This window comes from Tauraco erythrolophus, chromosome 28 (genome assembly GCF_009769465.1).
Source record: "Tauraco erythrolophus isolate bTauEry1 chromosome 28, bTauEry1.pri, whole genome shotgun sequence".
NCBI lineage: Eukaryota > Metazoa > Chordata > Aves > Musophagiformes > Musophagidae > Tauraco > Tauraco erythrolophus.
In genome coordinates this window covers 4,112,216-4,124,363 of record NC_141492.1, presented here as the reverse complement: position 1 = coordinate 4,124,363, position 12,148 = coordinate 4,112,216, and the positions used below count along the sequence as shown (strand labels likewise).

Sequence of the window (12,148 nt, the reverse complement as noted above, 5' to 3'; positions counted from 1 at the left end):
AAGCAGTCAGGTGGAAGAAGCAACAAAGACTGGTTATTAAATATTTACAAACTGAAAAAAGCAGGAGAAACTGTTTCCCAACCATTAAAAACAAAAAAAAACCTGAAACAAATGCCTCACCTACCATTAAAGAAAAAAACAACATACAACCACTAACAACCGAAAAAAAACCCTGAAACAAACACCTCACCTACAGACTTTCCATCTCAAAGTTTACAGTTTCATCTGACTTCTGTCTGGGGTTGGCTGAATGTCTTTTTAGTTTCTTGCAGTCACGCAGAAACTCAACACTAGCCCTCTAAAGAAAGACCCCACTGTTGTTAGTGTATGTAGAGCACTAAACCCAGCAAAGCTGCAACCTGCAAACAATACCATAACAAGCAATAATAAAATAAGAAATTAAAAAAATTAGACTTTCGGAATTATATTCAAGCAATTACAAAAATTATGCCATGGAGTTTTGCAGAAACGTGGCTATGTTTGCGTAATACACGAGCACTTGGTAGAAAAAAGCTTTTGTTTCAGCAACTCTAATTTCTTACCTGTTCCAGTTTGAAAATATGCTGATTGAAGTAATACTGAAGCTGCTCATTTGCATAATTTATACAGAACTGTTCAAAACTGTTGGTTTCAAAGTCTTCAAACCCAAAAATATCGAGTACACCAATGGACAAGCACTAAAAGAAGACGTGGAGATCGAGTTAAGCTACACGTCACACAGTGACTGACCCCACAACAGCTAACCATACAATCAGTGCTGTGGAGCATGCCAGTATATTTTGAATATTTAACAGTTTTGTCTAGTGTGAAAACAGAGATGATGAAATATTACCAAGAAATTCACCACGGACTTCAGAAGAACTAAAATTTATCCCAGCTATCTGAGCATGTCATCTACAGAATTGCCTGTTAGCTCTAAATACACAACTGTCTACAAAGACTTGATTTTTTGAGACACTTACTGTAACAGATTCCTCCATGTCCTTCTTATTAAGCAGCGCGTGATTAATTCGCAGAACAATCCAATCAAACAGAGCACTGTACAAGGACTTGGCCATTGAATCACGAGCTGTGATTGCCTGCAGATGAAACAGCGTTCAGAACTTGGTTTAAAAAAAGCATTTCTATTTCAGACCAGTGTCACTCAAAGGCTACAATCCTAGCAGAGACAAATAAACCCCGAATTGTCATTTAGTGCTAACTTTCTACTGTTCCAGACAGCCCTCACTAAATACAGTGAAAAAGTGCACTGTATTAGCTCTTTTGGAGCCAGAAAATCAAGTTTAATTATTTAAAATTATACTACTAGCGTTCTTTTACTCACCTCATTGAGACTATATGGCAAAATAAGCTTATCGTTAGCAGTCACAGTTTTTCTTTTTGTTAGCACTTCTACTAGAATTTCTCGTTTAACCTTCAAAACAAGCAAGAACAAGAGTTACTGTCACCCTCAGGCTCCCCAGTGAGCAATCTGATGGCAACAGTGGACATTACAATTTCCACAGAGAAGCCCAAGCTCTTTGACAACAGATACATTTATCATTCATCATCAGCTTTACAAGTTCAACTTCTTGAAATTATTCTCAGCTTAGATTCATTCAGATGTTTCCTTATGGTGGCAAAGAACACACCTCCACTAAATTTATTCCTGCTTAGCTCTGTGATTAGTGAGTAAACAAATTCTGCTTCCATGCAATGGGCTATATTCTATACCTAACCTCAATAATTCCACCAATTTTACCCATTTCCCCCTCCTATAAGATAAATGTTGTGGAACTATTGTAAACCAGATATAAATACAGAAAACTGGGCAACAAGATATTCCAGTAAAATGCTGAGGTAGAACATGACAAAAAGATCTATCAAACATTAGAGCTAAAGAGAAATACTCTACTTTCAAAAGCTGGGAAAGAATGTCCAACACTTCAGGAGGTCCTACTTCCAACCCTTCATCACGACCTGTAGCTTTCTTCTTGTACGTAACGTTGCCCAAATAAAGAATAGCTGAAAGTATTGAAAAAATCCTAAGGAAGAAAAATTGAATTTTATAAGAATTTTTCTCACGAGTTCATTATGACAGGTTAGTAGACTTGATTCTACTTTAAGAATTTGTCTGTAAGCCCTCAAATGCTCAGCTCTCCTTGCTTCCTACTGGACTAAATGCAATCCCAACACATACACAGTTCAGTGCACTTCATGCACATTAACTATCAATAACAAACACTTAAAGGATTCTACTTACTGTTTTTTTGTTGCTGAAAGGAAGCCAACCATCTCCATGGCTTGTTTTAATCTTTCAAAGTCATGCCGGAGATCTTCCCCATCTTCAATTTTCAAGTTATGCTGCGAAGAGAGATTCGTAATTAAAGGCAAAGAACGAAGCCCAAACATCACAAGAAAATGAGTATAATCTGCTCTGCTTCCTTTCATCTTGAAGGCAACAGACAGACAACACTTCCCAACGCGTCTGTAAATCCCTGTCACAGATTACCTGATTGAGGTAGAAGTAATCTTCAGGTTGCTTGAGGTGAAATTCTTTACGCTCTTCCTCATTGACTCCAAGTAGCAAATAGTAAAAGACATGGTAGTTCCTGCAAAGTCAATACATTTCTCTTTCATGAAAATATCATGGTTTTTCTTTTATTCGATAGACTTTAGATGCTCTTAAACTCTTGCATTGATCATAATTGTTTTAGTAAACTGTATCAATCTCTTACCTTTCATCTTTTTCTTGAGAAACCAGACGAGATTTTTCAAGCAGGTATTTTTCAACAACAGCCCTAAAGAGACGTGAAAAATGAAAAAAGCATGAGGGCAAAAGACAAGATCTCACAAAACACGAGACGGCAACCGCCAAGAAAGTTCAAATAATGAAATCTGCACTAAAATACACAAGAGAATAGCTTAGTCACTACCTTAAATCTACACCAAAAATTTCAGTATGCACTATATTGTAATGGGAACAAAGAGAAATAGCCAAGAAACACCTATCACGAACGCTTGGTTTTAGCAGGCATAACTGGAAAAAGGCAGACGAAGCTGCGAAAGTGCTGATGAAAAATTGTAAGCAGAAGCAAGGTATGCAGAGTGCTAACAATCTGTTATCTACTCTGAGATTAACAGTAATCTGACAAGGATAATGCCAAGGCTGCAAGACCCCCAAAATATACAGGATAACTGATTCTCAATCTAACAAATTTGCCAGGTTTCTATGACAGTATACAGATCAGCCTAAAATGAGAGTAGACAGAAAACCCCTTACAGTTTGACAAAGCAATCTCCTAAATAATAATCTAAACTCCTTGACAGGGTATACAATGATTGAGGCCAAAGTTTGAGCAGCTTTTCCTCACGCTGAAGACAAAACAAACATATTCAACTTGTACCAATCTCCTGAGCCAGGGCGACTTCATCTGAAAAGACGCCAATTTTGTTCAGAAGGACACTCAAAGCAAAGGTGGGACAGAGTTCCCAGTTGTTCATGTTACTGCCGTTTTGTAAACTGCAAACATGAACACAACCCCAAGGAAAGACACTGGAGCACAAAAGTCAGGGGTAGTTAGTGACACTCCATGGTGCAGCACGCTTCAGGCTGAAGTTTACACCAATATGATGCGTTATGGCACGGCACCTAAACTAGGCACAGGTACATCTTGACATACTGCTGCGAATTTTGCAGATACAAGCATGAAAAATTTCAGATGCGTTTTGCAAAGCAAGATCTGAAAGAAATTATTTTATGGCACGATGTTAGACAAGTAACTACACAAGTACTTGCACACAAATTACTAACATCACAGAAAATCTTCGGACAAAATTCTTCACTGGAAGTGAAAGTGCCCACTACTAAAGACCAGTGAAGCATAATCTTTGATTAATAATATTGAGGGACTACAGTAATATGACATCATAGCATCTACCACAGAGTGAAAAATAAAAATAGCATTTTAGGACTCAGCTGTGACTATCATAGGTTAAAAAAGTAAATGTAGGTATAGAATATTCCATGTTTGTCCTTCAGATAGAAGCACACAACTTCAAATAAGTAAAATAATAATTTCGTAATTTTCTTTATAACTGGTGTTATTTTTTTTTCTTTAAAATGGCTTCCTCAAATCTATTTCACTTCTCTTCAACTCCTCTCCAAAATTCAGATCTTCTGTTTTCAATTGCAAAATGAAGAGGACAACCAGTGTTACGAAAAAAGCTTTCATTTAGCACGCAGGTAAAGATTGAGCAGTAGTCAAATTCTTACGGTTGTAGAGCAAGGTAAGAATATTATGCATCATCTGATTATGCCACGAAGCTCAGTTAGAGTGTCTTGAAAACTCCATAGCAGAAAGCTCTTCTCACATGAGAAGAGGCTTAACAAGGCAGCATTTTACACACAACAGAGTCTTCACCAGCTCCTACGAGCACAGGGACCAACCCGAGAACCGCCTCATACTACACTTACCCTCGGACAATACCATTCTCTAAATAGTTGACTTGAATAAACTTTCCAAAACGACTGGAGTTATTGTTATGTGCTGTTTTTGCATTTCCAAATGCCTGTAACAGAGCAGAACGAGTTAATTTTCAATGAAATGAAACATGCCAACACACAGCTTTTCAAGCTCTTCTGTTGGTTGTTCAGCCTCCTGCCAGCTTGCAGTATAAACTCCAAATACTACGGAAACAGCAGCATACACACACCAAAAAGGCACCTTAGGTCCTCACAGATCTATACACATTTATTACTTGCTCCATGCAATAATATTCAAGGGACTGTTGGAGGGGAATAATGCATTCAAATATTTCTAAGAGTACAGGAAAGGTGATCACTAGAGTGCTGTCTCAGTCACTGACCATTATGACCTTAGAGAGGACACCCAGCAGGAAGAAGACAGCACAATCACCACAAAAACTGCATCTCCCATAGAGAAACCACAAACTACGTCTTATTCCCCAACATATGGCTCCCACTCAAAAATTTCACAATAAACACAATTTTGCTTAGAGTGAGAACAGAACATTAAGATGGCATTTATAAAGTCAGCCTAAGAATTTTTGGAGTTGTGTATTCAAAAAACAGGAAAAAGACAAACAGAAAAAAACTTTAGTTTACAGAACCACGTCATACTCACTGGCCAGCTGACTCCACTCCGCAACACTGAAAAACGTAGATTCGTTAGAAGGTGTTAGGAAAGGGGAAAAATAGGGATGGCACAAATTCTAATTGTGCATCTTTAATATAAATCTTTAATACTTTTGCCTGTGTCATGAGCCCTCTAACAGTCACTAGTACACACAGAACAAAAAGTCTTCTGCATGAGCTACACGTAAGAACTATAAAGATAACTTATTATAACTAATTCTGCTGGACTTTCAGATATTACTAACTAATATTAGTTATTAGGACGCAATGTCCTTAACCTTATCATCTCTCAACTATGCATTCTTAGCTTAAGAGAAACTTGTCATCCTTCTAAGATGCAGGAAGCAATCCAGCGTATGGAGAAGAAACTCCGTGTAAAATGCAATTGTTTGGAAAAATACACTGCTTGATGTAGACTATCACCAGTAATTCCTGCCACAGATATTTCCTCTTAAAGCTCCACATAATTAAGGCCTCCATTAGGAAATCCGCCTCTCCTAATATAGAACGTTCATGGAATGATTTCACAAAAATGTCACCCTCTTCCTCCACACACACACACATCCGGAGAGTTATGGACATGTGGATACTGTAAATAACTTAGAACCAACCCGTTTGCACATCAGGCTGCCCAATCCCGGTGTATATCCTAGGCACTACTGTTTTCATGACAGTCCTATTGTTTGTATGTTGAAACTTGTTTTTTTGTTTTGTTTTTTTTTTCCAACTACCTTTTACAGGGTTGCAGCTGCACTGGATCACTATTTCCAAAATAGGTTCTCAAAGCTCTTCTACAAGCAGATTTCTGCTGCCAGCTGCCGAGTGTTCAGAGTCCGAGAAACTCCTTATACACTGGGAGGACAGTCATAATTCTTCAGACAACTGCTATTTCTGACCCAAAGGAATAAGCTAAAGAAGCTCTTCCTGCGCAGGGTGAAAACCCACATGGTGATTCTGCTGTAACTTGAGGAAGGTCAATGGATTCCAGAGAGGACTTGTGTCCAGCAGCGCTTATAGACGACTGAGGCCGACTTCCACCTCCAAATTTCTAGAGACCATGCTACATGTGCTATCATGCAAACAGCATCCCCACTGGGATTTTTCAAAGCAAGCATTACCAGAGTCAGCAGTATCATTTTGTAGCTACTATCCAACAAGTTCTCATAGATTGGGTTTTTTTTTATTTATTTTTTTACAGCCCCTTTTGCATACACAGCATAGTAATACATACAAAATCCTGGTAGACTCCTTACAGTTACCAATTAACACCAGTCCAAAAGTCCAGCAACATCAGCACAGCAAACTGTCTGCTTGGTAGATCAGACCCCTATCCCGCTCGCACCGCCAGCAGCTCAGCCGTGGCTCTGGAGAACAGCATCCAGCTTTGCATTCGTGTTTTAGGAAATCTCTTATTGTGAACATCGCTGAGCTGCAAAATAATGGACCTGCGAATCGATTCCGCAAGAACTTCTTTTGGAAAGTTTTCTAACTTAAGCCACCAGTTAACTACCAGTTTACTAGTTATATTAAAGAATTCAAAAATACAGTATATGCCACATTATTTTTTAATAATAAATATTTTGGCATTATAGAGTTAAGAGATCCCGTAACCCGCACTTCCTGAAAAACTTTTCTTAGTGATTACTCATGTAAGCAATGAATATAGCTTAAAACTAAAGGCTCTTATGATCTCATGTGTCTGGTATTTAGTCAAAGCATACAGCAGATTCTTAAAAGCTGATCTAATATTATCAGTTTTTAGGAAAGTTTTCATGGACTGAATGGTTTTCTCATAAGAGCCTTTAACATCTACAACTTTTCAAAGAACATTCCAAGCCGCTTAACATTTTGAGTGGGGATTTTTTTTTTTTTTGTAACATTTAACTTCAAACTCTCATCACTGCTGCCATATTCTTCAATACACTTTGACGAGTTAACTATATAAGAAGTGATATTGCTGCCTAAAATCAGAAAAATGCAAAAATTTGAAACGTTAAATCTTTTGCTATTAGCAGATCTCTTAAACGTACTGTAGCTTTATCCTACAGAAAAAGGATTACAGATAAGAATTAAACTCCCCTATTATATAGACATTGCTCTCCATGAAAAGCATCTTTCATGGATAATCCCATCCAGGTACTTATACATAGTTCAAATTCAACTGAAATATCTCCCTGGTTTGCCTTTGCAGAGAGCCACCTACTCCTTTACAAAATAAATTGAGAAGATGCAAGAGGACAAGAGACAATTTCAGCTAAAGAGAGATACTAATTTATATAATGAAATCCATTTACTTTTTTTTTCCCTTGTGAATCCAGGAGGAGACAGCTAAAATCAAAAGCCTAAAACTAAACCTCTCCAATGCAGAACAGTAGCTATATAAAAAGAGGGTGAGTCAAAAATAGCAGACCAAGGCCAGCAGGAATCAGAGCTGGGATAGCCTATTCTGGGAGTCAGGAAGTCATCCAACCCATCCTCTTACCTTGGAATGCAAGGGGCATAAACCAGAGCCTGCCACTCAAAACTCCTATAACAGTGACAGCTTTCAAAGTATTCAGAAAAAAGCCAAATTCTCCTTTTATTTGCTGTAAAAAGAAAACCCCAAACCGCACATGTGCTCCTATCATCTACCTTCAGGAACATAACTAAAAATCTCCCTTAATTCTTTCGTAAGAACTGCCAAAATCTCAAAAAGCTATCGGAGTTTGTGTGCAAACCGCTCTAATCCATGGCAGAACCACCCGTGCGCAGACCAAACTTTGAACGCGTCAAACGACACTGAAGACACGTTGCACACCCTGGAAGAGGACATCCTCGGAGAAGCCTTCACAAACGCGCTGCAAAACATCCACTCACCAAGGCAGAAGTCGCAGTGCTCAGGGTAATTCCACAACTCTGTGTGCTGTATGATGTCCCAGGGAAATCTCATGTGGATTGCTTAAAGACAAGGTGATTTTTCCCCAAGAGATGTGTGCATCAGGGAAAAGTATGCAACGACACATTCCTACCAAAAAAACCCTAGTAACATCCAACCAAATGGAAAAAGGAAGTTCCATTCCTCTTCTGGTTATGATTCTTCAAACACACACATGCAGATAATTCCCTCGGAACAACTACTTTCCCTTAAATAGAACCGACTACACCCACTAAATACGCATGCAGACTTTTATGGCAAATGCAAACCAGAGTTGAAGCACCACTCAGCTGAAGTCCATCTCGCACCAAAACCACAAGCACAATGGGACTGTAATAAGAAAAACAGAGCTGACAGCAAATTGCTTTCCTCTGTTTTCCATAGAATGGCAAAGTGTAAAAGTTTACTTTCTACAATGACATTTAACAAGCTTTTTAATAAGCTGAGTTCTAGAACATCTTCTCTTCCCACCCACCTGATTGTGCTGTCAGAATTAATTCATATTTACAACAGCCGCCTTTAGAAGATCACTAAATGAATGCTTCCTGTTGGGTTTTCCATTTTATTTGGGCCTAAATTCTTCTCAAAGAATGGTCCAGTGCCATTAAGAAATCTTCAAGAACAAATCCAAACGGAAATAAGTGAGGCCTTTCAAAATAATACATGAAAAAGTTCTAACAACTCCAGTATTTCCATCTGGCTCACCTCTTCTCAGCTTCCATTTCAGAGGGAAATGACCTTTCAGCACACTAAGAAAATAACTTCTGTAAAAAGCCCAAGATACTAAGGGTAAAAATTCAACAACAGACAGAAAGCCAACAGGAGCTTTGCTGCCAGAAGAGGAAGCTCCAATTCCCTCTTACTACATCTCTCGCCACATGCTCCCATCCCCTTGCTCAATTTTCTGCCATTTTACTAAATTAACTGGCTTGAAGAATACAATAAGTTAACTTTGGGACCCCAAAATAAGTTCAGAGTCTTGGATTGCACACTGTGCATTTTATATCTGAATCATGTGTTTTAAGACATTTTTCCCCTGATGAAAGGAAAATACAAATTTCTTGGAAACTTCTTAAGTGTGCATGGAAAGGCTTAATTATCTTGTTGGAGACTATAAAGTAAACAAAGATTTGATTCACTATTCCCAATTTAACCAAAGTAATAGTTCCCAAATGTAAATTCCTTCTTAGGACTTCAACAATAAGTAAACTGAACTTAACAGTCAACACTAGAACGTAAACCTCCAAGTCAGGGAACTATACTTTATTCACTAAATTTAGAAGAGGATGAGAAAGCCAGGAGTATCTTAAAACAGAGTCTATCTTTATCTTCCTACTAGTTTTAAAGAAATTGCTTTTCACTGGAGATGATCTACGTTAGCCTGAAGAAACAATTAATGGTATGCTGGTACCATATTTAATTTCTACCTACGCTGTCTCAGCATTGTGTGTTTCTCTTCCCAGATGTTTGAGAAGGTAACATCAGGCAACGTTTAAGGTCGAATCTCCTTTCATGGCACAGCTATAACTCCACTCTTCAAAGCCTAGAAATTGTGAATGAGGAGCTAAAATAGTTAAAACAGTTTATCTTCAAATTACTTCCAGATTTGGACAAGACATTAGTTAGCCAACACAGAAACAGGATTCGGTATGAAACGTGTTTCCAAGTTCACTGAGTACGTGATGATAAAATTATAAATCCACCTCCATAACACACTAATAATGCTCACCTCTCTGTGCTAGAAATGTTTGCTTTAACTCCTTGAACTTTTACAGAAGGTCAGCCTATAAACAGACACTTTGTACTTAGGTGTCAGGAAAATAAGAGGTCACTATAAAGGGGAAGTTCTGAGCCAAAACGCAACTTCTACATCATGAAAGTCAGGGAAATAGACTTCAGTCAAGAGCACATTTTTGTCTTTCATGAGGACTCAAAATAAAACTTCAAAATTAAACATAACGTTCTCAACTAGTTTAGGTACACTACAAAACCGTTCATGCAAAAAAATCCCCTGAAATATCCATTTAAGAAAAATTCCCTTGTACCACTTTAGTTCCTTTAAGTAAAAACCCAAATGACTCACCGCAGTTGGATTTAGAAGTGACCAACTCACAGCAGAGCTTCTCGGCTCTAACTTCCACAAAGCAAAGTAAGCTTTCTGTGCATTCCTCCCCGAGACCAAGATTTGACTTGATTTTTTTTTTTTAAGTTACACTTAGTGACTGGAATTGCACAAGAGCATCCGTATTGGGAAACACAGAAGCCTCACTGTCCACTGAATCCACTCCACAGTATCCAAGTAGGATAATTTGATTTTCCTGCTCTGTTCCAAACCCACCATAGGGTCACTTTTTAATGCGCACTGAAGTTATGTAAACAGAGAAGTAGATTTCCACGACCTTAAAGACAGTTGTGCCAAAATCAGGTACGCCAGGGATTTATTTCATCCTGGACAAATCTTAGCCTCTGCAAGTTTCAAAAAAGTTTCTCCACAATTTCAAGTCAATGAATAATACTTTTAATACAAAAACGTATGTTCAACTCTGAAAGTCATTTTAGGATTCAGATGTTCCTACATTTTTTGTATTTAGCTGTCATAAACTCTTTTATCTTTTGCAATATCTGGGAGGACAAGTTTACACTGAATCAATTTGCAACTGACAAAACATCCTCAAAAAGTAGAGTGAGAAGTTTCTCTGAGAATTCCAGAAAAGAGCCTCACATTTTAGACAATATGTGAACTTTTGGCAAGTTCACAAGCCATGCTTTCAATCGGTCATCCTATCTCTAGCTAGCAAGACTGCTTTCCCATGAAATGCATCCCTGAAAGCTCAGTGGAAGTCTGAAGTTGCACTACTTATGACAACCAATCCTACTGCATAAAATCACAAACGTCTCTTCATGAACATTCCCAGATACACACGACATCCACCTGTGCCTCCAGCAAAGTCAGTAATTTTAATTTTGAATCTAGGGATACGTGCAGTTCTCACTCAATGCACAAACCGCAACAGAAGATTTTACATCTCTACCTGGTTTGACACAGCTGTATCATGTCTGGTAGACCAGGATCCGAAACAGTTAATTTTATCAAAGGCAGAAAGATCAGCTGATCAAACAGTGCTTTCCACAGTGACCCCTTCCTGTTTTCTGTTTAGAACTGCAAGCTTGAACTCCAGCAACCAACAAACCTCAGACAATTTTACTTCTTCTTTCAAGCAGCAGAAAGCAAGGCAAGAAAGAACTTGCACGTATTCCTTGTTCTTTACAGAAAAGCTTTCAAATCACATTTATAAATGTAACACATTTGAAAGTTCAACTTCATTGCTTTTTCACACGCTTAAAAGAAACTTATACTTTTTTTATGAAAGCATTGTTACATTTGAGAATATTTAAACAAAAAAATTACAACGGCCGCGTTCAAGCTCCTTGTTGAAGATTTTTTTATGGGTGACCATTATATCCACCCAAGCTTTCAGTTTTATTTTCAGATGGCAGAGTAAAAGGCAGAGGCCGAAGTTTAAAAGACCAGTTTAAGTTTGTCCTGACATTACCTACTGCAAGGGGAGCTGCAGCCCTGCTCACATGTTTAGTTTTGCTTTCTGTTAGAAATGTTGTAGCAATTAAAAGCCGAAACCAGCTCACCCTTGCTCCCCAACTAACAATGTTGCTCTCTTTAAAACAAACAATTGTAGAAAGGAAATAACTCGCTCAAAAAGTGAGTTCATAAAAACACTGCAGGACATGCTTACACACAAAGGCACGATTACACTCAGCAGTTAATGTTTCAGTGGAACAATCTTTTTATCAAAACATTTACTTACGATTCGATTCAAATGCCATCAAGACTTTAAGATGGAAAACACAGGTAACCTCTGTCCCAGAATATTAGTGTTTCGTGGCAGAAAGTTCAGCCAGATATAAATTAAAAGGAACAGGAAGTCAACTGAATGGAAGGATGAATTAAGGAAAATCAATTAGAAGCAGTGCAGCAATGCCACCAAACATCAATGCAGTCCAGTGGTATTTAAAGCCTAAACCAAGCAGGTGACTCAAAAGTGGCATTCGACAGCAGTTATTCGAAGTTCTCAAGAAAC

General features: G+C 38.1%; 1 protein-coding gene across 1 annotated transcript in view; it reads right to left on the bottom strand.

Annotated features, from left to right (window-relative positions):
* MYO9B (myosin IXB) overlaps positions 1-12,148 on the bottom strand; it is a 44,409-nt gene that overhangs the window by 20,878 nt on the left and 11,383 nt on the right. Inside the window, exons 3-10 of the mRNA XM_086627822.1 lie at positions 4,457-4,551; positions 2,718-2,780; positions 2,492-2,591; positions 2,243-2,343; positions 1,895-2,024; positions 1,325-1,414; positions 963-1,079; positions 543-677 (exon numbers count right to left, since the gene is read on the bottom strand). Of these exons, the coding sequence (XP_086483948.1) occupies positions 543-677; positions 963-1,079; positions 1,325-1,414; positions 1,895-2,024; positions 2,243-2,343; positions 2,492-2,591; positions 2,718-2,780; positions 4,457-4,551 (831 nt within the window). The remainder of the gene's footprint in view (positions 1-542; positions 678-962; positions 1,080-1,324; positions 1,415-1,894; positions 2,025-2,242; positions 2,344-2,491; positions 2,592-2,717; positions 2,781-4,456; positions 4,552-12,148) is intronic.